This window comes from Podarcis cretensis (genome assembly GCF_951804945.1).
Source record: "Podarcis cretensis genome assembly, chromosome: 11".
NCBI lineage: Eukaryota > Metazoa > Chordata > Lepidosauria > Squamata > Lacertidae > Podarcis > Podarcis cretensis.
In genome coordinates, this window is record NC_137180.1 from 17,654,140 (window position 1) to 17,678,650 (window position 24,511).

The 24,511-nt window shown below is 42.2% G+C and overlaps 1 protein-coding gene across 4 annotated transcripts in view; it reads left to right on the forward strand.

The window, feature by feature from the left end:
• The window catches only part of ZNF608 (zinc finger protein 608), a gene marked incomplete at its 3' end in the record, with an annotated part of 135,270 nt that overhangs the window by 11,501 nt on the left and 99,258 nt on the right, over positions 1-24,511 (forward strand). The window contains exon 1 of one of the 4 annotated variants that reach the window (XM_079995301.1): positions 23,188-23,367. The exons of the other annotated variants lie outside the window; for them this stretch is intronic. Coding sequence (XP_079851427.1) covers positions 23,353-23,367 — 15 coding nt within the window. The 5' untranslated portion in view covers positions 23,188-23,352. Of the gene's footprint in view, positions 1-23,187; positions 23,368-24,511 lie in introns of those variants that run through there. 4 annotated transcript variants of the gene reach the window in all.

The window sequence follows — 24,511 nt, forward strand, 5'->3', positions numbered from 1 at the left end:
ATTTGTAAATTGAGTTTCTGCTGTTAATCAGAGGATTTTTGTTCACTGTCGGCTGTTGAGTCCCAAGCACCCATTCAACACTGAGATGACATTTGGAGCTTTTGTCTTTGCTATCTTGTTGGGTTTTTGTGGCTTTTTCGGTTTTTTGACTGTGACTTGTTCTTCGTTTTATGGGACTGACTTGTGACTGTGGCTTGTGACTTCGTTTTTATGACTGTGTGGAACCCAGTTCAGCTACTGATTGATTGACTGTGTGACTGCAGAAATGGATAAAAGCCCCCCCATCCAAACAATGACTATCAGTGCACGTAAGGAAAAAAAAATATTTAAATTTTCATCATCTACAATACTGTCTTATATATTTTATAGTACAGTACATTGATTACTGCTTTCATTTTATGGATCAATGGTCTCGTTAGATAGTAAAATTCATGTTCAATTGCTGTTTTAGGGATTGTTTTTAAAAGTCTGGAACGGATTGATCCATTTTGCATTACTTTCTATGGGAAAGCACGCCTTGGTTATAGAACACTTTGGTTTTGGAACGGACTTCCGGAACAGATTAAGTTTGAGAACTAAGGTACCACTGTATTGCACCACTTTTGTGAAGCGTTTCAACACCACCATTAAACCCAGGTGCACTGCATTCAGGTGACGAAGCTTTCAGTATGGACAAAATATCTGTGTCAGGCAAAAGGGGCTCATTACCAGAATTTGCTTCCGACCAATCCATTTCTCAATCCATACTCTCTGGAAAGAGAGCATGTAGGCTACAGCAAAGAGTCAGCTTGCGAGACCAGCACACTGCCTTAGCTGCTAAATAATGGACCCTGATGAGCCATGGCAACAGACTCATGCACAAATTCTGACGTATAAGCAGCAATAAAAGTCTTATATCATTCTTTAAGCAGTGTGACAGCGCATACAGAATGGCAAGTTACACATTTATAGAGCAGTTTCTTAAGTGTTCAAAGCACTTCATATTTATCAATCTCAATAATCCTTATAAATGCAGTAGAGGGCAATGTTATTAAATTACAGGTGGAGGTCTGAGGCTAAGAAATTGCAGTTTGTCTTTAGCCACCCAGTGGCTTGGTTCACACATGACCCTAAACCAGGGTGTCCCAAGCTTGGGTCTCCAGCTGTTTTTGGACTACGTCTCCTATCGTCCCTAGCTAGCAGGACGAGTGATCAGGGATGATGGGAATTGTAGTAAAAGCAACTGTAGGCCCAAGTTTGGGAAACCCTACCCTAAACTATGGTTAAGTTACTGGGTCAGGGACTGCCGCTCAAATTACACCATGGTTTATTAACCATGGTTTGGTTTAATCATTGATGTGGGACTGAGACCAGTGATTAAAGGCTCAGCTGAAATAGGAACACCCGGTTCATAGCTCATGCTATGAACTCATTGAGCTTACAGCTTTTTAATTGGAATCAAATTGGAATCAAATCTTCTGGGAAGTTGTGTTATACCTAGTCAGACCATCAAGCTCAGTATTGTCCACACACTGACAGGCATTTGCAGACAAAAGTCTTTCTCAGGTCTATCTGAAGATGTAATGGATTAAACTTGGGACTTTTTGCATACAAAGGATGTGCTCCACCACAAATTAGTCTATTGACTAATTCCCTGATTCCCTATTCACAGACATTGTTCAGGATCCTGGTTGCACACAAATATGCAGTGAAAGAATGTGGAGGTTGAGGGAAACTCTTTGGCACCTCTTTGGAAAACCCCAGATGAATAATTCTGCTAGCATCTACCCTTCCTTTGCATCTGCATGTTTTGCTTTCTAATGCACTCCTGTTCATGCTGCATGTGATCAAGCCAGCTGATCAAGATTTCCTTTCCTTTTAAAAGAATAAATCAATATGTAAGATTGATCATGTTGTAATGTTCTGCTGTGATCCATTGGGCTAGGGATGGTGGGACATATTATCCAGATTGAGTTGTGGGGGGAACTGTGGAAACCGAATTTGAAATTCGCAGCATGTTATGCGCTGGAAGAAAATTTTATGGAAATGATCCATAGATGGTATCTGACATGAAGCAAATTGGGAAAAATGTATAAATCTGGGTATCTGTTGGGAATGTGAAGAAGTTGAAGGTACATTTTATCATATGTGGAGTGAACTTGTAGAGTGGCTAGGGATTGTTGGGAGATGGTAAAGAAAATGAGGTAAAGAAAGTAATTAAAGTAACTTCCCAAAAAACCCTAGAAGCATTTCTTTTAGGGAAAATTGGGGTGGGTGTTCCCAAAAGGTGGGTGGGTGTTCCCAACTTCCTCTTCTATGCCACAATGTCAGCAAGAGTAATACTATATATGCAGAAATGGCGAGATGAGGTGGTACCAACAAAAGAAGATTGGCAGTTAAAATTGATGGAATGTGCCACATTGGAAAATTTAACCATGAAAATTGGATATCAAGAAGAGGATTGGAAACTTTTCTTGGACCATCTAAAGAGCTATTGTAAACATGTAAAAACGCAAGTAGGGTTTGAATGAAGAACAGCAGTAAAACAAGCAGGAAGGATAGGGTATAGATTAATTAGAATATGCAGCAATATTGGAAAATATGGGGAAACTGTGGAGGGATGAAGGGGAAGTCAAATGATAAATGAATTTTAATTGGAAATATATATTGCATATTTAATTTGTAAACTTCTGAAATTTATAAATAAAATCTTTTTAAAAAGATCATGAAGTAACATTGGCAATAATGATGATAATGTTATGCCGGGGTTTGATGACAACCTTCCCAATAGAATTAGTTTGCCTCAAGATGGGACCTGCTGTTCCCATCGCAGAGAAGATGCTCTGTGCCCTTGGAACTTGTACTGAAAACCAATTTGGTGAAAGAAGGAAAACACAGCCCTGCAGCCAGTGAACCATCTAGTAGAGCATTCTGTTCCCAAGAGCAACCAACCAAGGCCATTGTAAAAAGACAGCAGCACATCTCAGCATTTCAGATTCAGAGAAATACTGGCAGCTTTCGCACGCAACAATATGCCAAGGTTTAATAAACCACACTGTGCACCAGCTGTGTGCTAGTGCACACAAACCCGATTTGCTCCACCACAGTTGCTTAAGCAAACCACCTTAGTGTGATATCTGGACCAGGATCGTGGTCTGTTCCTCCCTAGCAAGCGAGGATTGTTTACCAGACTTAACACAAGGTTTGCTGTTGGCCCACAAACAGCGTTTGAAATTCACCAGGCGCATTTTGCACCTGACTATCGACCACTTGTGATGAAGTGAAGGTGTCTGGGTGCCAGGATGACACCTGACGTCACCACCACCTGGAGGTGCATGCTTGGAGATCCATGGATCTTACCAGTTTTCACACACTAATACCCCATCCTGTAGAATTCTAACACTTATATTTTATCTGCCCAATTGGAATTAATTTCTGGAACCAAATTGCTTTTTCACTGCATCCTCAGCAGGAGCAGTCACCATTAAGAAGAAAAGGTCGGAGTAGGCCAATATTTATATATGGACTGTTCCCAGATAATGTGACTTTTCTTCTTTAAGTTCTGAAAGTTCTTAACCTAGCTCAAGGTTGTCATCTGATCTAGCCAGATGTTTTAACTGAGAATCAATCACAGTCGGTCCATCATTTGAAAAATAAGATTTTCGAGCCATATGGCCCCGAAATGGCAACTAGACATCATGTTTTGGTGATTGCAACCTTGGTTTAAGGAGCCATTTGGCACCTAGCTTTTATATCTGAGTTTCTAACACTGGTAACAAAGCCCAAAGTTCCTTCAGTATAAATGTAGCTGGGATTTTGTGCCACATAGTCTATAATTTTGAACATCCTTACAGTGTCCCATCCATCATTTTGCTGCCAACTTACCGTATTCAGTTTGGAGAGGTGATCCTACCATCTTGACTACTTTGGAGTTTAACACAAAAGTGGTTTCACTGCAAGCTTGTCCTTGATTCTAGATACTTTTTAATAGTTAAGTTGTTTGGCCATCGGTAAATGTTGGACTGTGTTTATAATGCATCATATTGTGTCATTTTTGATAGAAGAAATGAGACATTGGTTCTCATGCTATTTCCTTCTCCCTATCACTTTCAGGTAGGTGCGAATAATTGCATTAAAAACAGACAAACTATAATTTGGCCTAAAACAATATGGTTTGTCCACTTTGAATGTATTGACAAATTATGGTTTTCTTTTAACTCCAGAAGCGAGAGGGAAAAGCAGGCGAGGACAGGTCACCCCCAAAGTCCTAAACTATGGTTTGACGTTACTCTGTGGATCTCCTGCACAGTGGATCTTCAGTCAAGGCAGTTGAAATCAGCAACTGGAAACTTCAAGTGGAGAAGTTTTCCATTTCCACTTCAGTTGTTTTCTAAATGAAAGTGCAAACCAATTAGTTGATGCAACCATTAAAAGACATTGATTTACAACTTGCAAAGTCAACTTTATCTCATTGTGTTTAATACATGGGTCATAAAATCAGTAATGAGAGCATACAAGTGTAATCTTTAACTTGTTTGTTTACATGCGGTGTTGTGTCAGGCTCAGAGCATTGGATTTGGACTGGAGAGGCTTTCAGATAAGTTTACGTAGAGTTGAAACAATAGTAACCTCTAGTTAGTTATTATCTTGGGAGCTTTTGTCAGGCAAATATTGGGACATTCCCAAACTCTGGTGCAAGGGCAAAATAAGAGGATGAAAAGAGCCTTTTTGCATTAGATGAAAAGTTCATTTAGTTCGGTATTCTGTTCCCCACAATGACCAGTTTGGTGCCTCTGGGACATCTTTTATTTATATATTTCCCACCCATCTGGCTGGGTTTCCCCAGCCACTCTGGACGGCTTCCAAAATAAGATGAAAAATACATTAAAATATCAGTCATAAAAAACTTCCCCAAACAGGCCTGCCTTCAGATGTCTTCTAAACGTCAGATAGTTGTTTATTTCTTTGACATCTGATGGAAGGGCATTCCACAGGGCGGGCGCCACTACCGAGAAGGCCCTCTGCCTGGTTCCTGTAACCACAATTCTCGCAGAGAGGGAACCGCCAGAAGGCCCTCGGAGCTGGACCTCAATGTCTGGGCTGAACGATGGGGGTGGAGACACTTCTTCAGGTATACTGGGCCGAGGCCGTCCAGGGCTTTAAAGGTCCACACCAACACTTTGAATTGTGCTCGGAAACGTACTGGGAGCCAATGAAGGTATTTCAGGACCAGTGCTATATGTTCTCAGTGGCCACTCAAGACTCACCACTCTCGCTGCCACATTCTGGATTAATTGTAGTTTCCGGGTCACCTTCAATGTGGAGGTGGAGCTTAGCGCACTCATCCCTGCTTGCATGCAAGGTTTACACACCAGTAGTGCGCCTAAATGGGACTTTGTTTGCCTAGAAACTACCAGCCCCCGTTTATGGAAAGTTATGGAACCTAGTTTTCAAATATGAATGATCTTAGATACTTGTATAGGGAGAGCCAATAATAATTCTGTCATTTCTGTAAGGAGCAATACTTTTGCAATATACAGTGGTACCTTGGTTTACAGCCATAATCTGTTCCAGAGGTCTGTTTGTAAACCAAAACAGGTTGTAACACAAGGCACGCTTTAGCCAATGAGGCCTTCCCCCAAAAAATGTAATCCAAAAAAATTTGGGTTGTAATCCAAAAAAAGGTTGCAAACTGGGACACGCACTTCCGGGTTTGACATGTTTGTAATCCAAAACGTATGCAAGCCAAGACATATGCAAACCAAGGTACCACTGTATACAGAACTCCTCATAATGTTAAGCATAGGCCTGAAAAGACTTAAGTGAAGACTTAAGTGAAGACTTTGCTTCTTTTAATCATGTTCAGGTGTGTTAGTATTGGAGCGTTGAACTGATGCCTGGGATAAATAGGATAAAGGCTAGTGAACTCAATCCTGATCAGCCTGAGCTTCTGTTGGCAGGTGATTTGTGTGATTTAGAAGATGATGTGCATCATTTTTTTGCTTGAGGCTGCTCTCTCCCCTTAAAAATCCTGTTCATGTCCTAGGGACAATATTAGATTCGGGCCAACCTATGGAGCCCATGGTGACATGAAGCACCTTGCAGTCGCTTATGTTGTTGTGTTAGCTGTAGTATCTCCTAGACCGGGCATGTCCAGCTTCCAAGAGACTGTGATCTACTCCCAGTATAAAAATACTTGCAGTGATCTACCCATTGGATTGACCAAGTTGTTGAGCTTTTTTGGGGGGGGGAAGGAACAGGATCTCGTGACTGACCATGGTCACCCCATGATTGACCATTAGTTCACGATTGACCGCTTGGACATCCCTGTTCTAGACAGAAAGATAATCTTTCTAGTAGCACCATGTTTGGAATTTTGTGCTGTCTTGCGTGTGGAAATACACTTGAAGATGGTCTGGAAACTACATTTAGCACAGAAAATGACAGCAAGGTTACTAACTGGGACCAAATGCATCTCGCCAGTCTGAAATTTCTGTACTTTCTGTTTCAATGCCCATTTCAAGATTCTGCTTTTAACTTTTGAAGTCCTAAAAGGCTTCGGAGCATCAAGGGCTACCTCTGACTATACACATCTCTCTGGGTAATAATAGGATCCTCCTCAGAGGTAATTCTATGGGACTCTGTGTCATCTAAGTTAGGCAAGGTGGAATAGGTCTTTTCTAGACATCTGCTTTTGGAATTTAGTCATTGAGGAAACTTGTTGACTTTAGGTTTCTAGAAATATGTGTATATCCAGCTTTTCGAAAGTTATTCTGTCGTTGCTTTCTATTATGGTGCAATATTACTATTAGTAGTATTTTAAATGTAAACAACTTACGGAGGTTATATAGCTTATATAGCCAGATGAGCGGGGTATAACTAATAAAATTAATAATAATAAGAAGTATATAAATACATTGAATGCATGAGCAAAAATTGCAGACTAACTTCTCTGGTTATATAAAAACTCGGCTTGGTTGCAAACTAATACATTGTAATGGCATATAATGAGAGTATTGCATGATGATTCTTTTGTGAATTTCTAAATGGAAACCTTGATTTTGAGTCAGTGATTGAAACCGGTTTTCTCTCTCTCTCGGTGATTGAAACCGATTCCCTTGATTGAAATGAGCGCTCACTACATAAATTTATATTTTATTTAGGTTTATGCTCCTGTCCATTATTTGCACAGTGTTAGTTTAAAACAGATGCCAATCATAAGCCGTTATTATTTTGAATTAGATGCATCCTTTAATATAACTAATGGAAAACCAGTAGTTCTGTAAAGCCATGAATTGCTACTTAAACATATAGGAAAGCCAGTTTAAATCAGCTCCTTTTTCTTTTGCTGACTTGTTTTTCCTAATTGCTGGGCTTGGAAGAAAGCACTTTAGATTTGAATGCAGGGTTGTAAATCTATTCCTAGTGACTTGAAAGACATTTGGTTTGTAATTTTGAGTTGAAAGGCTATTCAGGAGGTGGGAGTTAGCACTTCTCTCCTGAATCCAAACCTATATTGAGTTTTACTCAAAATAGGTTTGTCAACGGAAGAGTGAAATTGGGTGTTGTCGTGAAGCATAAAAGCTGACTTAGGAACAAAGGCTGTTCGTACCATACCCACAATTCTGGTGCCTCTTGGTTGATTCCCATAACTAGAAGCCTCCCATCTCATGATGAGCTCCACATGGAGATGAGTTTTGGCAGTGGTCCAAGTGGCATTCAGACGGAGCGTTTGGCAAGCCTCAGAAATCAGGCATGCGGAGCTCATGTCAGCTTGCGGTATGCATATGAAGTTAGACACATCTTGCAACCTATTTTGACACGCAGCTGGCTGAGAGATGGCTTGAGAGAGAAGCCCTGTAGACAGGAAATACATGGTTCTGGGATTCCACATTGAGCCTTCTAAATAAATGCGAGATGGATTTAATCCAGGAGTAGGTAATATGATGCGCTTCAGATGGTGTGGACTCAAAGATTCCTTTAGCCGTGTGGTCACTGCTCAGGAATCATAAAATTTTAGCGTTGGAAGAGACCACAAGGATCATTTGGTCCAGCCCCCTACAAGGCAGGAATCTCTTGCCCAATGTGGGGCTCGTACCCACGATTCTGAGATCAAGAGCTTCATGCTTTACCAACTGAGCTATCAGGCTGGATGGGAGCCTCTATCTCTAATATAATCTGTTGGCCACACCTGATTGGCTCCTCTTGGTTGAATATGTGTCCTTGTATATAATCATCTCACATTTCCAGCATTTAACCAGTGTAAGCATTTAAGCATCGGTATGGCGTAGTAGTTGTTGTGCAGCGCTAGGGCTGGGGAGATATGAATTCAAATCCCACTCACTGGGTGACCTATAGCCAGTCTCTGTAGTTGTAGATAAGCAGGAGAACAACCATGTATGTAATTCTGAGTTCCTACAAGGAAGGATGCGATTAAAATAAAATAACAGGTGCCTCTAATTTTCACTAGTAGATTGACAGTAGCAATGAATAAAGGATAACTTGAACCAAGTCTTCTGTTTCTAAGGATAATGCTTTGCAAATCATTTTACTGCGTGCATTGGGGAGGATTGCAGGCAAATTGCTGAAAATGTACTCATCCTGGTTTTTTACCATCTATTCCCCCTGTTTTGTTCTCCGTATGAATGGTGTTTGCTTTAAAGATCCCTGCCAACTATGTATTCCTGCCTCCTGGGAATCTTCATTGTCAGCTAGTAACATGAAGGAAATGGTCCACAGGGATGCTTAAGCCTATTCCATATGAATTCAGCTTAAAGTAATGTATTTTAAAGGAGAATCTATTTATTTTGTTTTGCTTGGTAGTTTTAGAAAGCTGATATTTAAGTTGTAGAATTGGCTCTTGTTAAGCAGGAAGCAGATGGCATTGTGCCACAAAGTATAATTTTACTTAAAAAGAACTTTAAAGGTTTTGATGTTTTTCTTTTCCCTCTTATTTCCCCGATGGCTTCTTTTTATTGAAGGGTAACTTGAGGAGACCTGGTAGCAATTTTATTGCCTTCCCATGACAGCTTCAAATAATAGCATGGTCTTTGGTTGCCAGTCAATTTTATACCAGTCAGCTTGATTCTGGTTTTTATCATGTCGCAATAGACTATTAAAAAGTATATGCTAGTAGTTTTCTTGAAGAATCTTACTGTATTTTTACGCTTCTGTTAGCAACAGAAGACTAAGCTCTTCAACTGGCCTTCTTTTGTCCCTTTGATTAAAGTAAACACATGGGTTTTTAAAAGACGAGTTTCCCCCTAGATGGTTTTCTTAGAACATCTGGTGTCACTAGCAGTTCATGGTACATTTTGCATTTGTACATCCTCGTATTAGTTATTGATTTCATCTCTCTCTCTTTTAAAAGAACCCTATTCTTAGTCACTTCTTAGAAACCACTTCTGTTTTCTCCAGCTACATTATGCAGCTATATCATGAGGAGGAAATGCCATGCCGCATCCCTAAGAATTTAATAAATTTGCTTTTTCCTTTACCTCAGTTTGTAGGAAAAGTAAAACATGCACACACACAACCTATTTATAACCTCCTTTCAAAATATAGCTCTTTTGGATTTTATATCACCTTGGCTGATTTGCACGGGTGACTCATATTTAAAGCAATAATGTTTCGACAGGAAAGTTTGGGTTTTTAAGTTTTGTCTTCGATGTTTGTTGACATTCAGCTTGCCACAATACATGGATAATGCAATCAAATCCAGTAGCTTTATGGTAGTCTCTTAACAACATTACTTGTATGTCTATGAGGTTTATGTGTTCTATTTCTTTCCTTTTAAGATAAGAGAGAGAAACAAGTTTATCTCTTTGATGGAAGCAGCAAAAAGTAATCCAGGTTTGGCATCCTTCCTCTGGTGGGAGCGTTCCAAGGCTAGTCCTTCGGGACGTTTTGTTCTTTTTAAAATGCACACACAGAAAAGCTCCCATAGAATATATTGACGAATGGCTACTCCTTGCCCTTAATTACAGTTACTTGATGTACACTTGGACGAGGAATGTGATTCATATTTTTGGAAAGTGTAGTATCAGCCATAGATACCTTCTAAATTACGAAGGAGAAGACTCAAATCGTGGTGGTATTCTAATATAAAGCAATGGCCCGTCTTTCCAATTGAGCAGGGCTACTAGCCATGCATGGAAACAGGATAGACTTGCAGTGCGGATCTGGAATAACAAGGCTGTTCTTTTAAGGAGAGCAGACCATATCCAATGTATGCAGGCTTGCATGCGTCTCCCTCTTCGTAGAAATCTGCATGAAGCACCCTATTCAGCATGGTGTATGTTAAGCGGGTATACTGCCCCTGTTGTTCTCTGGCTCAGAAAGCCTCCACCTTCTTTGTGTGGTCTCCTGCCAGTCTGGTTTTTTCAATTCAGTATTCTACTGAGACTGCTTTGTATAAACTCGGCAACGACCCTCTGTATCAGTCTTCACCAACAACCTGGAGTTCTCCAGATGTTTCGGACTACCAGCTCCCACCGACGTCAGCCAGCATGGGGGGGGGGGGCTGTGCATAATGCTTCCGTGTAAAGGGATTTCTTTATTCAGCTGGGCAACTCAAGCTGTCTGCCCAACATAATTGAGCTCTGTATCCCAGTGTCCCTTTAGACTGCCAGGGTTGAATTGGTCCTGAAGGTGTTTGGAACACATTTGCCTTTGGATGACAATTGCTTCTATCTTGTGCCACCTCTGTGTCGCTTGACATTGTCCACATTAATCTTCATTTGTGAAAACCACTTATAGTCAGGAACTACAGTGGTACCTTGGTTCCCAAACTTAATCCGTTCCGGAAGTCTGCTCCAAAACCAAAGCGTTCTAAAACCAAGGCATGCTTTCCCATAGAAAGTAATGCAAAATAGATTAATCTGTTCCAGACTTTTAAAAACAATCCCTAAAACATGCACGGATGATAGTCATTGTTTGGATGGGGGGGGGGCTTTTATCCATTTCTGCAGTCGTACAATTAATCAGTAGCTGAACTGGGTTCCACACAGTCACAAAAACGAAGTCGCAAGCCTCAGTTACAAGTCATTCCCATAAAATGAAGAACAAGTCACAGTCAAAAACCCCGAAAAAGCCACACAAACAAAAACGCAAAAACAAAATAGCAAAAACAAAAGCTCCAAATATCACCTCTGTGTTGTGTGGGTGCTCAGGACTCAATAGCCGACAGACTCAACAGGAAGCCTCTGATTTGCTGCGGAAGACTCAATTTACAAACAGAACACACTCAACAGGACGCAGAACATGTTCAGCTTCCAAGGCAAAGTTCACAAACCAGATCACCTACTTCCAGGTTTGCAGCATTCTGTTTCCAAGTTGTTTGTAAACTAAGCTGTTCTAAAACCAAGGTACCACTGTACTGACTGCCAGTGTTAGAAACTCGGATATATAAGCTAATCACTAAAGGGCACCTTAAACCTAAGTTACAGTCGCCACAACAGTGTGCTTGGGCGCCATTTTCCCTCCAGTGGGGCTTCTTGTTGTTGTCAGTTTCATGTCTATACCGCTTTATATTTTAAAGAAAAAACATCGAGGCAGTTTTACAACACATCAGAACATCAGGTAAGACAATGCAGAATAAAACAAATTGAAGCTTTAATGGAAATATTTCAGATCCTTCTCTAAGTGACATTTTACTTTCCCCATATTTATTTACATAATTTATATAGTTGCCCCATAGCAGAAGGACTCTAGGAAGCCAGTGTAGTGTAGTGGTTCAGAGTGATGAACTAGGACCTGGGAGACCAGGGTTCATGTCCCCACTCAGTCATGAAACGCACAGGCTGACCTTGGTCCAGTCACAGCCTCTTAACCTATCTCGTGGTGGGAGATAAATTCAGTAAATAAGGTCTTCTGTTTACCTGCTTAAGAAAGCTGGAGGGGCCAGCCAGATCTCCACGCAGTTGCAATTTGATCCATGCCAGTCTCAAAATGCGCTGGGTGCCTGGCTGATTTTGAACACTGTTGGCTACCAAGACTTCAACTTGTTGGGTCAGGCTCGGTATCCGGCTGGGGCCTGATATTCTCCACAGTCTGTGTTGTGTCTCCTTCATCTTTTATTTCTCAGTTAAAGGGATGCAACTCATTTTTCCAGATTATATTTTGTCAAAGGAAGCATTGTAAACTTTGTGGCCTGCAGTCTCAGTTCCTGAAGGCAGCGTGCTTCGTAAACCTTATAATATTCATGCTCCTCCCCTGCAAAATAGAATTTACTTGCCTCGTTCCATGCTGATTGTTTGCTTTGAAACAAGCAGCTGGGGCTAAGTACTTTGTAGAAGTCATGTGTCTGTAGCTGGCATCATGCATCATCTAGTCACAGATGGCCTGTTTGGACTGTCTGTTACTAGCAACGTCCTTTTTTTTGCCCTCTCTGGCAACATAACCTTGAGAAATATATACTGGTCATTTCCCTTGGTTTTCTATCTCTTTATAACCCTGAATGGTAGCTGTGGAAATAGTTCTAGAATAAACCTGCATGAGTAAATACTACTCACCATGAATAAAGGATGCAGAAAGGGCCTTAAATTAATAATTTGACTGATTATTACTCTAACAGATCAAGTTATGTGAGCTTTTTATATATGCAGCATAAATGGCTGCTTTGCATTTTTATACTTTCCTTCTCCGCCTCCGCTGAAAATAATAGTTTCATAGCTGTATGCTGTTATTGCTGAGATATGACTGAGGGAACTGCATTCAGTACAGTGAAGCACATTCATTTTCATCTAGTACCCGTTTATTGCCTTGAGCACTGTAAATCTGTCAGCTCTTCACGATTCTTTCACCTCTTTCTTCATTTGCTCCAGCTTCTAGTTTGACAATGTTCCCCTGAGGCAGAATTCTAATCTGCTTCCAATTAGTTGCAAAATGTGACTGAAATTTCCACATTACGACTGCTGTTTTACTTGCACGAACACATCTAGAAACAAATTAATGCTCTTGAATATTTATTTTCTGAGCCCTTGGATTTACTTTCAGGAGGGAAATTGCCAAATGTTTTCAAGCGATGTTCGAAGGGCTATAATTTTTTGGCTCACATTTGAATATTTACCACAGGTTTAAAATGGAAATGCTGTTTGACTTTAAAAATAATAATAATAATAATAATAATAATAATAATAATAATCCTATGAGTAAAATATTTTTGGCATCCTGAGGTTACTGAAAAGCTATTATGGATGGGGACATTTTATACACCCCCCTTTTTTGCTGAGCTGTTGGAAAAACATGCATCCTCTTTGCAGAAACATCTTTGCTCCTCTTAGACAACATGTATTCATATTCATTGTATGTTTTATATACAATGGTCGGAATCCAAAGCTCCATTTCCTGCTCAAGACCTGGTGCCCCCACAAAATTGCGTTTTTCTGGGTGGTATTCAATTCCATGTGTGACAATTTGCAGCAGGAAGAGGGAACTGGGAACCTCCTTCTTCATGCAAAATGGAAGTTTCTTAGGAATGCAAATGAAGCTCTAAGGATCTCAACAAATGTGTTCATTACATGTGTTTTTATGAGGCATTGGCAATTTCCCATATTGAACCATCGTGCAAGGGAGAGAAACTATGACTTTTATTACTATGTTGATATCAAATCTATCCACAACTTTGTGGATAGTTGGTGCTGTGCTGTGCAGAATCCGAGACCTGGAGGTTCAGTGAGCTGGGATTCAATATCCCTTTTCCTGTAGAATATGCATGAAGGGGGGAAAAACCATGGTGTACAGTTCCGTAAAGTTTTCCCCGTACAACTACTATAATGGCAGTAAGATGGTAGAGTGTTACTGTTACCGTGTTTATTTCCTTATTGGCTCTTATAGCTTACAAATGAGACCTTAAGCAACATGGCTATTACGGAGGCGTGCCATATATACTGTAATATTGTATTCATTTTAAGTGGATACACTGTGATACAAAAACTTGAATTCATTGCAGCATTATATATATATGGGAAGTAACTATTAGTAAGATGTTTAGCAGCTTGCAAACAGTTGGCTCTGATTGGAGCGACAAGTTTGTGGGAACTGCAGGGTTCTACTGCTTAGAGACAGAAGATTGCATTTTTCCTGCATTGTATTAAAACAAGTAGCTTATCTGGAGAGATGTGCCCTTAAATATACAGTGGCTAAATTTAAGGGGTGTAAGTTTTTCATACAGCTCTGCGAGTTGGCAGATTGATGCCAGCAGCTGTAATAGGCTTTAAATAGGCTTGCAGAATTTCATTGAAAGTAAATGGTTGAAGTTGATATTGTTAAGTACCTGTCATTTATAAATGAGATTTCCACCTGTACGTTTAGTTATTGGAGTGTCATCAATAATTCTATTATTTATAGACAGGGGAAAAGAATTCCAAAAACAGGAAAAAACAACAACCTAGACTGACATGGTAGTTGGTATTGCAGTACTGTCCCGCCAGAATAGACTTAAATTCATGCAGTTGGTGGCTATGGAGACAGTCTTAGCTTCTGGGAAAGCATTTAAGATCACATTCAAAAGTGATCTTGTGAAAACAGAAGATATATTATAAGAAACAAACCAACAGGTGTTTGTTCACTAAACTGTACAGTGTTTTCATTAAATGTATATCACTTTTTTAAGGGAAGCTTGAGTTTGTTGCTAAGCTGTCCAGCAATGTGGAGTGATAAGCTAAATTGAAAAGTTTTTAAGGTTCTCATTAAGTTCCCATCCAGGTTTTAAAATGCTTTGTGATTTTGTGGTAGCAAAGTCTGCGGCAGCAACCGGATATGCTGTTATTATATAGTACTAGAGTGTTCACAAATACATGAGTTAGCCACTGAAGGAATGACATTGTCAACAAAGAACATTTATATAAACAGCCAAGCTTTTTCCAAGGAAGTAAGGGGTGAGTTCAGCTTTGAATTTAATTTCCCACAGGACCAAAGGACTTGGAGGTATTATACCAACATTGATGTATTATATTCTGTTATTCTATATTTTCTCCACAGCCCTCCTAACAAAGAGGCAAAGATAGTGCACATCACTTTTTAAAAGCCCTGTGAGGCTTTGCTAGACAGACAACCACAGTTAGTGGCTGACCCAAACAGCAGCAAGTGGAGTTTCATTGCTAACTGTAGATTTTCACCCAGGTCTTCCTGGCTCCAGGAGCTCAGCTCTGTCGGTTAAGAGCAGGGGTAGGCAGGGGTTGGATGCGGCCCAATCACCTTCTCAATCTGGCCCACGGACGCTCCGGGAATCAGCGTGTTTTTACATGAGTAGAATGTGTGCTTTTATTTAAAATGCATCTCTGGGTTATTTGTGGGGCCTGCCTGGTGTTTTTACGTGAGTAGAATGTGTGCCTTTATTTAAAACGCATCTCTGGGTTATTTGCGGGGCATAGGGATTGGTTCATTCCCACCCCCCTCAAAAAAAAAGATATAGTCCGGTCCATCACATGGTCTGAGGGACGGTGGACCGGCCCACAGCTGAAAAAGGTTGCTGACCCCTGGTTAAGAGCATGGTGGTGATAACGCCAAGGTTGCAGGTTTGATCCCCATATGGGTCAGCTGCATATGCAAGGATTTGGCCTAGACGCTCTTTAGGGTCTCTTCCACTCTATGATTCTAAGTCCAGTAGCCTTGGCATTATGCCACACTGGAGACTGAGCTCTGGAAAGCTGGAAGGAGCTGCAGGAAGCAGAGGTTTTTCAGGGCAGGGAAGGGAGTGTCAGAGCCAGAACGGGAAAGGACAAGGCAGAATCAAGACACAGGAGCTTGAGGGAAGAGTAGGTAGAGCTAGGTTGTCCAGATGCAAAAGAGGACTGGGCTTTTGCACCTTTAATGGTTGTTTTGAAGAGGGAATTTCAGCAGGCAGAGCTGGCATGACAGACCTGCTGACATACTTGCTGTTGCTAAAGGAGCAGAGGTCCTCTTTTGCAACAGGCCAGCCTATGTAGAAAAGAGGGCTGGGTGGGTGTTTATTGTGAAAGACAAAAGAGCTTAAGGAAACGATGGGACCAAGAAAGCAGAGATTTGAAAAGACAATGAAGGCATCACCAGCTAAGTTTTATTCCCAAGTAGATCCATTGAAACGAATGAACATGTCTACATTGGGCCAATAAATTTAATTAGGTCTATTTTGAGTCAGGCTTAGTTGACTCCCATCCCATGAAAACAGGGAGGGGGGAGGGATAGAAGAAGGGGCAACATGGTCTTTATGTGGGTGGCGCTGTGGTCTAAACCACTGAGCCTAGGGCTTGCCGATCGGAAGGTCGGCAGTTCGAATCCCCTCAATGGGGTGAGCTCCTGTTGCTCAGTCCCAGCTCCTGCCAACCTAGCAATTCGAAAGCGCATCAAAGTGCAAGTAGATAAATAGGTACCGCTCCAGCGGGAAGGTAAACGGCGTTTCCGGGCGCTGCTCTGGTTTTGCCAGAAGCGGCTTAGTCATGCTAGGTCATGCTATGACCCAGAAAAACTGTCTGCAGACAAATGCAGGCTCCCTCGGCCAGTAAAGCTGAGATGAGCACTGCAACTGCAGAGTCGTCCGCAACTGGACTTAACGGTCAGGGGTCCTTTTACCTTTACCTTTAAATGAGATATGGAAGCTCAAGGACTGTGTGCCTATGAGCCATGGACAATAGGGCTGACACTGGCAGATCTCAATTCTGACCGAGATCCTTGTTTTAAAGCCTCACAGAGTGACTAAAAGCTAGTTGGCATGGCCTTCCCCATTGTTAAAACACCTGGTTAAATCCTCCCTTTTATGATGTTTGGCAAGGTGACGCCTCGCCCATATCTTCATTGTAAACTTCCAGGGGGTGGTGATGCCTAAGAGCGACTCTTCCCACAAATGGGCTGCATTGATCCCCTGAAGCCTGTAGGTTAAAAAAAAAAAAGGTAAAGGACCCCTGGACAGTTAAGTCCAGTCAAAGGCGGCTATGGGGTTGTGGTGCTCATCTTGCCTTTCAGGCCGAGGGAGCTGGCGTTTGTCCACAGACAGCTTTCCGGGCCATGTGGCCAGCAGGACTAAACCGCTTCTGTTGCAATGGCATACCGTGACGGAAGCCAGAGCGCATGGAAACGCTGTTTACCTTCCTGGTATCTTTATCTACTTGCACTGGTGTGCTTTCGAACTGCTAGGTGGGCAGGAGCTGGGACAGAGCAACGGGAGCTCACCCCGTCACAGGGATTCGAACCACCAACCTTCCAGTTGGCTCAGTGGTTTACACCACAGCGCCACCCGCGTCCCCCACCTAAAGCCTCTTTATTCCCATGGGCTGGGGGACTGGGATGAAGTATCCTGGAAGAGGACATGGCTGAAGGCCTGAATAAGAGCACTCCACACTGGTTTTAAAATACACACACACATTATTTCCCCCTCTCTCTCATCTAGCCAGGGGCAATACTTGTAGAGCAGTAAGCTGTATCCCTTATGGAATGTGGAACTACAGCTGGGAACCGAAGAACAGCCCAACTTGTTCTTTATCCCCAAGGGAGTGCTTATATTTCTCAAATTGAGAAATGTCACATGGCAAGCTTCTTTCAAAATGGGGGGGGGGGTCTGTACACACACACACACACACATATTAAAAAACAAAACATTCAACAGAAGCCATGCGGGTTCTAAGAGGCATAAAATGCTTTTGGTGATGCCTCATAGTTTTTATAAACTCTCCACAAGCTTATTGCTTTTAAACATCACGGGCCCTAAATAATAGAAGAACCTATGAGCCTGTACATTGGATTGCAGCCAAGCAGGCGGAGAAAGGGGGGGAGGGGGAAAACGAAAAGATGAATGGTTTAATTGTAGAGCAAATCATTTGTTTACAGATTAAGACCTATTTGGTAGCCAAATCCAATGGACAAGGAGGTGAAAGTATAGGACTCTGAGGTACAGGAAATGAATGTCTAGCTTTATATTTTGTGACCACGTGTTGTTGCTTTTTTTTGCTTTCTTTACCCCCTCCCGAAGCAGAGTAGCCAAGGGGAGAGAAAAGTGAATTGTTTAATAGCGAGGACTGCTGAGCAAAGTGCATATTTGAGAAAGCAACAAAGGGGGGGGGGAAGGGTAGTGTTCACATTTTTTAAAAAAACCCAACCAGCTTTTGCTGCCTGACAGGAGCCTGACAACTCAGGGGCACCAGTTGTTGGCAAATGGAGTTTGCCTCCTTTGTTGGCTTGAATTTAAAAAGAGGAGAGAGAGAATACTGCTGTTATCCTGAACAAACATAATGCGTTCACTCAAACTTGTCTCTCTGAAATGCAATTTGGCTTGCCTGCAAAACCTTCTCCCTCTTTCCCCTTAGCTCCACCTCCCAACAAAGGAACGAGGAAACTGCATAAATTGACTTTTGTTCCACTAGCCTGGCTAATTAGCTGCACGGAAGAGCTCCGAAGCATATACATTAAAAAACCCTGTAAGCCAGTCCCTTTTCAACAGGACTTTATTGCTGTCAATGTTATATTTTTGGAGCAGTATTTTCAGAAATGCTCCTGGAAATAGACTTAACTTTGATTTATCATTGAGCGAGTTCTTTATTTTATTATATTTTTTTGCAAGGACATTCAACAGAGCCTTTGCCCTACAAGGAAGCTGTCCCCTTGAATTGTGAATATATATTGTGGGCTGATTGCTGGTTGGATATGTCACTTAGATAATATTGACTTGTAAATAGATAACTGCCATTTATCTCTGGGCAATTACAGCTTTCCACTGGCTTTATCTCGACAGGTGTTTGAGCCCTGTCTTTGTGGGGTTTTTTTTCTTTTCCATTTTTAAAACCTCCTGATACTATAACAAATGGAAGCCATTGGAACAGATGAAATTATAGGCATCTTTTTTCCTATTTTGCATACTTTGCAGATTATAATCATTAAATTATATGTTGCAAAGTGTTCTCTTGCAGTGTGAAATAAATAGAGCAGTGGTTTCTTTAAAAATAGACTGGGGGGGGGGAGACGACTGTCTCTGCAAATATAAAATCTCTCTTGAACCAGCCTTGAACCCAGACGTCTGCAGTTGCTTAGTTCCTTTGAACTCCCAGGAGGAGCCAGCATGTTGATTCTATTTAAGACAGCAGAGAAAAGGTGATCGCACACAATAAACATCTTTTAAAATATATATTTAAACTTAAATTTCAAAGCTTTCTATTCCCACAGAGCTCTAGCAACAAATAGGCTTCACCACTGATTGCAAGGTCAAGGTCTGTGTTTATAATCGAATATACAGATGAGGAAGTGACTGAGGAATAATTCACTTTTTTTGTGCTGGAGTACTGTATGGCCATTGGAGATCCCACACATAAAATACTTCTTGCTCAAGATAGGTAAAGGTAAAGGGATCCCTGACCATTAGGTCCAGTTGTGACCGACTCTAGGGTTGCGGCGCTCATCTCGCTATATTGGTCAAGGGAGCCGGCATACAGCTTCCGGGTCATGTGGCCAGCATGACTAAGCCGCTTCTGGCGAACCAGAGCAGCACACGGAAACACAGTTTACCTTCCCGCAGGAGCGGTACCTATTTATCTACTTGCACTTTGATGTGCTTTTGAAGTGCTAGGTTGGCAGGAGCAGGGACCGAGCAACGGGAGCTCACCCCGTCACGGGGATTCGAACCGCCAACCTTCTGATCAGCAAGTCCTAGGCTCTGTGGTTTAACCCACAGCACCACCTGCGTCCCTATCTTGCTCAAGATAGGAGACTGCAATTGTCCTGCAATTGTAAAGCAAGTTTCAACTGATCTTGGTGGGGCTTGTTCTCATGTAAGCGAGTTTGAGCTTTTAACCTGTGATTTAGGTGATTGCAGTGTTGTGGACAGTGTGGACGCAACTGTAACAGCTCTTGTGGAATGAGATTTACCTATGGTGAATCTGTGGGTCCCACCCACCTGCCATGGCATAGCTTTATCTCTTTTTTTGTAGTTGCAGAAAATAGCTTGGCTGGAAGGCAAGTACAGTCGTACCTTGGATCCTGAACGTTTTGGCTCTCGAATGCCGCAAACTCAGAAGTGAGTGTTCCGGTTTGCGAACTTCTGGAACCCGAACGTCCTCCGCGCTTCTGATTGGCTGTAGGAGCATCCTGCAGCCAATCGGAAGCTGCGCCTTGGTTTCCGAATGTTTTGGAAGTCAAATGGACTTCCGGAACGGATTCCGTTCGACTTCCGAGGTACCACCCCTGCATGATGTCTTAAATCAGAAGACAAATCTGGGCACAATGAGTGAATTGGGAGATAAGAGGAGGAGCAAGTCTTCCCTAAATAATTATTTCCGAAGATGTTTTCATTTTTAAAAGGCTTCATCAACCTTTGGGAGTTCATCTCAGTGCCTGCTTGTAGAATCATAGAATCATAGAGTTGGAAGAGACCACAAGGGCCATCGAGTTCATCACATCTACAATCTCTGTCATGAACAACCAGCATCTACAACAGTTATCTAATAGAGTGGATCGCTTACTTTGCATTTTATTATTAAGAATTTAGGAATATACATTTTACTGACAACTTGTTTGAAATTATCACTTAAGTCTCAATTTGAAATGTATTTTAATATTTAAGACCTACCACCGCAATTCTAAGCACATTTACTTTTAATGAAAATTCATGGGAATCAGTGGAATTTATTTCCTTATATAACATTATACGCTTTGATATAAAATCAGTGAGAATAATTTTCAATATGTGTGAGTCCTTTTCAATGTGTGATTTCGATTGTATACATTTACATGAATTAAATATGCAAACTTATGCTTTGTGCAGATCATATTATACAGGTTCCCCAGCTTCCATACTGCCTCCTGTCTTCTCCCCAGATTTATAGTGTTCCATCTGTTCTTCTCTTCCAACTGCCTGAAATAATAAAGTTCTACAACACACCACAACATCGTATGGAGCTGTGTTTAGGAAGACACATAAGATAACACCATGCAACACCATTATGCGGTTGGGAAAGGAGCTGTCCAGCATATTAAGCAGCCATAGTGGTTTAAGGCCCTAATTATTATTATTATTATTAATACCCCACCCATCTGGCTCGGTTTCACTAGCCACCCTGGGTGACTCCCAACAGAATATTAAAATCACAATAAACATCAAACATTAAAAACTTCCCTAAACAGGGCTGCTTTCAGGTGTCTTCTAAAAGTCAGATAGTTGTTTATTTCCTTGACATCTGAAGGGAGGGCGTTCCACGGGGTGGGCACCACTACTGAGAAGGCCTTCTGCCTCACTTCTCACAGTGAGGGAACCTCCTCCTTGGGAGGAGGACCTCAGTGTCCGGGCTGAACGATGGAGGTCTGTACTGGGAGCCAATGTAGGTCTTTCAGGACCCAGAGGATGGCTATGGCCTGTATACATAAGTACGCAAGATGAACCTGCTGGATCAAGCCAGTGGCTCATCTAGTCTAGTATCCTGTTCCCACATGGCCAACCAGATGCTTATGGGAAGCATAGGGATGCAGGTTTCACTCTGGTCTAAACCACTGAGCCTCTTGGCCTTGCCAATCAGAAGGTTGGTGGTTCGAATCCCTGCAAGAGGGTGAGCTCCCATTGCTCTGTCCAGGCTCCTTACCAACCTAGCAGTTCAAAAGCACACCAGTGCAAGTAGATAAAGAGGTACAGCTGTGGCGGGAAGGTAAACGGTGTTTCCATGTGCTCTGGTTTCTGTTACCATGTCTCTTTGCATCAGAAGAGGTTTAGTCATGCTGGCCACATGACCCGGAAAGCTGTTTACAAATGCCAGCTCCCTTGGCCTGAATGCAAGATGAGCCCAAAGTCACCTTTGGCTGGAGTTAACCATCCAGGGGTCCTTTACCTTTACCTTCCAGGAAGCATGCAAACTGGACCTAACCCAATGTTCGAAATTAGCCAGGCGCATTTTGCACCTGACTATCAACCACTTGCGACCAAGTGAAGGTGTCTGGGCGCCAGGATGACTCCTGACATCTCCACCATCTGGAGGTGCATGCCTGGGGATCCTTGGATCTTACCAGTTTACACACACTAATGCCCCATCCTGTAGAATTCTATCACTTATATTTTATCTGCAGAATCAGAATGGGTTTCTGGAACCAAATTGCTTTTTCTGTGCAGCCTCAGCAGGAGCAGTCACCATTCAGAAAAAGAGGTCGGAATATCCCTGGATCAAGTGACTTATCTTCTTTAAATTCTCAAAATTCTTAACCTAGCTCAAGGTTGCCATCTGAACTAGCCAGGTGTTTAACTGAGAATCAATCGCAGTCAGTCCACCATTTGAAAAATAATACGTTAGAGCTGTCTTTCCCCAAAATGGCAACTAGGCATCCTGTTTTGGTGGCTATAACCTTGGTTTAAGTAGCCATTTGGCGCCTAGCTTTTATTTCAGACGCGGGTGGCGCTGTGGGTTAAACCACAGAGGCTAGGACTTACTGATCAGAAGGTCGGCGGTTCGAATCCCCATGACGGGGTGAGCTCCCATTGCTCGGTCCCTGCTCCTACCAACCTAGCAGTTCGAAAGCACGTCAAAGTGCAAGTAGATAAATAGGTACCGCTCCGGCGGGAAGGTAAACGGCATTTCCGTGCGCTGCTCTGGTTCACCAGAAGCAGCTTAGTCATGCTGGCCACATGACCCGGAAGCTGTACGCCGGCTCCTTCGGCCAATAAAGTGAGATGAGCGCCGCAACCCCAGAGTCGGCCACGACTGGACCTAATGGTCAGGGGTCCCTTTACCTTTTATTTCTGAGTTTCAAACACTGATCTGAGCACAACTACCTTCTGCTCACCTATGATTCCCAGCATGTGTGCCTTTCTACACTAACAACCCCGATCTGATTTTTCTCTGACATCTCGGATGGTTTTTCATGAGTTACATGGACCACTCATTCTGTTGGCCAGTAATAAGTTGTCACCCCTCTAGCCCTGCTCACGTATTTGCTGTGAACACTGAAAAGTGCCACAGGGTCATGCGTGCAAGCAAGCCCTACACACAATATTTCTATCTGTGCCAAAGACCTGCGAAGGGGGAATTGCAAGCTTTGGTGTGATCTGGAACTCCAATCGTGCAGTTTCTTGCTTATAATAAATATTGTGAGCATGTGATGTTCCCTTCCAATGCAGGAAGGTGAGGGTGGAGCAGGCAGAGATGTTTTTCCTGCCTGGTCCCACACCCTTTTTACAGAATTTGGGAATGCACCTTGTGTAAGAACAGTGCTTGGAGAGCCCTTCTGTGCCTGTGCAGTCTAGACTGGCTGCATATTCTGCAGCTTGTGAAGTAAAGAACCTTAGGGAGAGAGAGAGAGACAGAACCTGACCAACTGTAAACTGTAAACTCCAGTCCTCTTTCTGCATTTCCCAGTCACTCTGCAAGCACTCCTGAGAGATCAGTTGGTTTGTCTGACTGTCAGTTGGCATTTGTAGTCTCAGGGGGAAAGATGAGGCTCTTGGAGGTAAGATTTCAAGTGCAAATATTGAATTGAGATGTCACCATGCGGTGACAAACTTTTGCCATCAGTGTGATGTGTGCCGCAGAAAGGGAAATATTGTGCCCCACATCTTCTGTGGGGCGTCAAAGCGATTTGGGTGGAGGGCAAGAAGAGCAATCGGGGTCTTGATACGAAATCCGTATAAGAAAGCTGTCTAAATTAAAATAATTTTAAGGGGCTCGTGAAGCCCAGTTTTTAATTGGGACCGTTTCTCTGCCTTTTTAGCAGCAGCCTGCTAGAAATTTAGCCAAATTCCCTGGCATGTAGTTAACAGGATCTGGGCTACAGCTTCCCCGGCTAAATTTATTTATGTTGGGCTGCTGTTGAAAACATTCTTTTCTCGTTCTTCATTTTAGGAGGCAGCTCTAGATGTTTATCATACAACTATATTAAAGATGCTCAGAGGGTTTTGAGTCATCAGGGGTTTTATAGAGCCTGTGCCATTTTCTGTATTGTGAAAATCTGCAACGATAAAGGCTGGCACCAGAATTTATGTGCAGCGATGTCTGGCAGTTAAACTATTTATGACCTTTTGCCAATTCTGGCAACAGGGCGCGCAGTTTTCGGCTCAGAAGAATTGGTATAGAATTACAGCTTCTCTTTCAAACTCAAGAATGTTTTATTTTGCTTTGTTTTTAATTTATTCCCCTTTGTGTGTATTGACACAGGAAAGAGATATACAGTAGAAGTCTCAGATGAACAAAAGACAGTTTCCCCCCCTCCTTCCTGGCTTACAGTTAACCTGCCGTTGAACTTGACAGTTTCAACTGGCACAAGCCCATCACGACATTCTAGAACTTTCCCCTCTAAATGTTTACAGAGAGAAATTATGGGAGTTAACCGGAGTGATGACTGATATCATTTTCACTCTGCAGAAGATATGCTTCGCTCCTGGTTTAAGTGGCCTTGACTGACAAGCGATTTTAGTCGAGGGAGGGAAATGAGTTTCGACGGTTTGATGCAGCAGAGAATACATTCCTTGTCATGCTGGTTTCATATATTACTTAGTCCAAAAATTAATGCATAATTTGAAAAGACAAGGATGTTGTTTGCTGTGCTGGGTGCGGTTTTAATCCCCAAACTCGGAATATGAATATTTTTTTTGTCC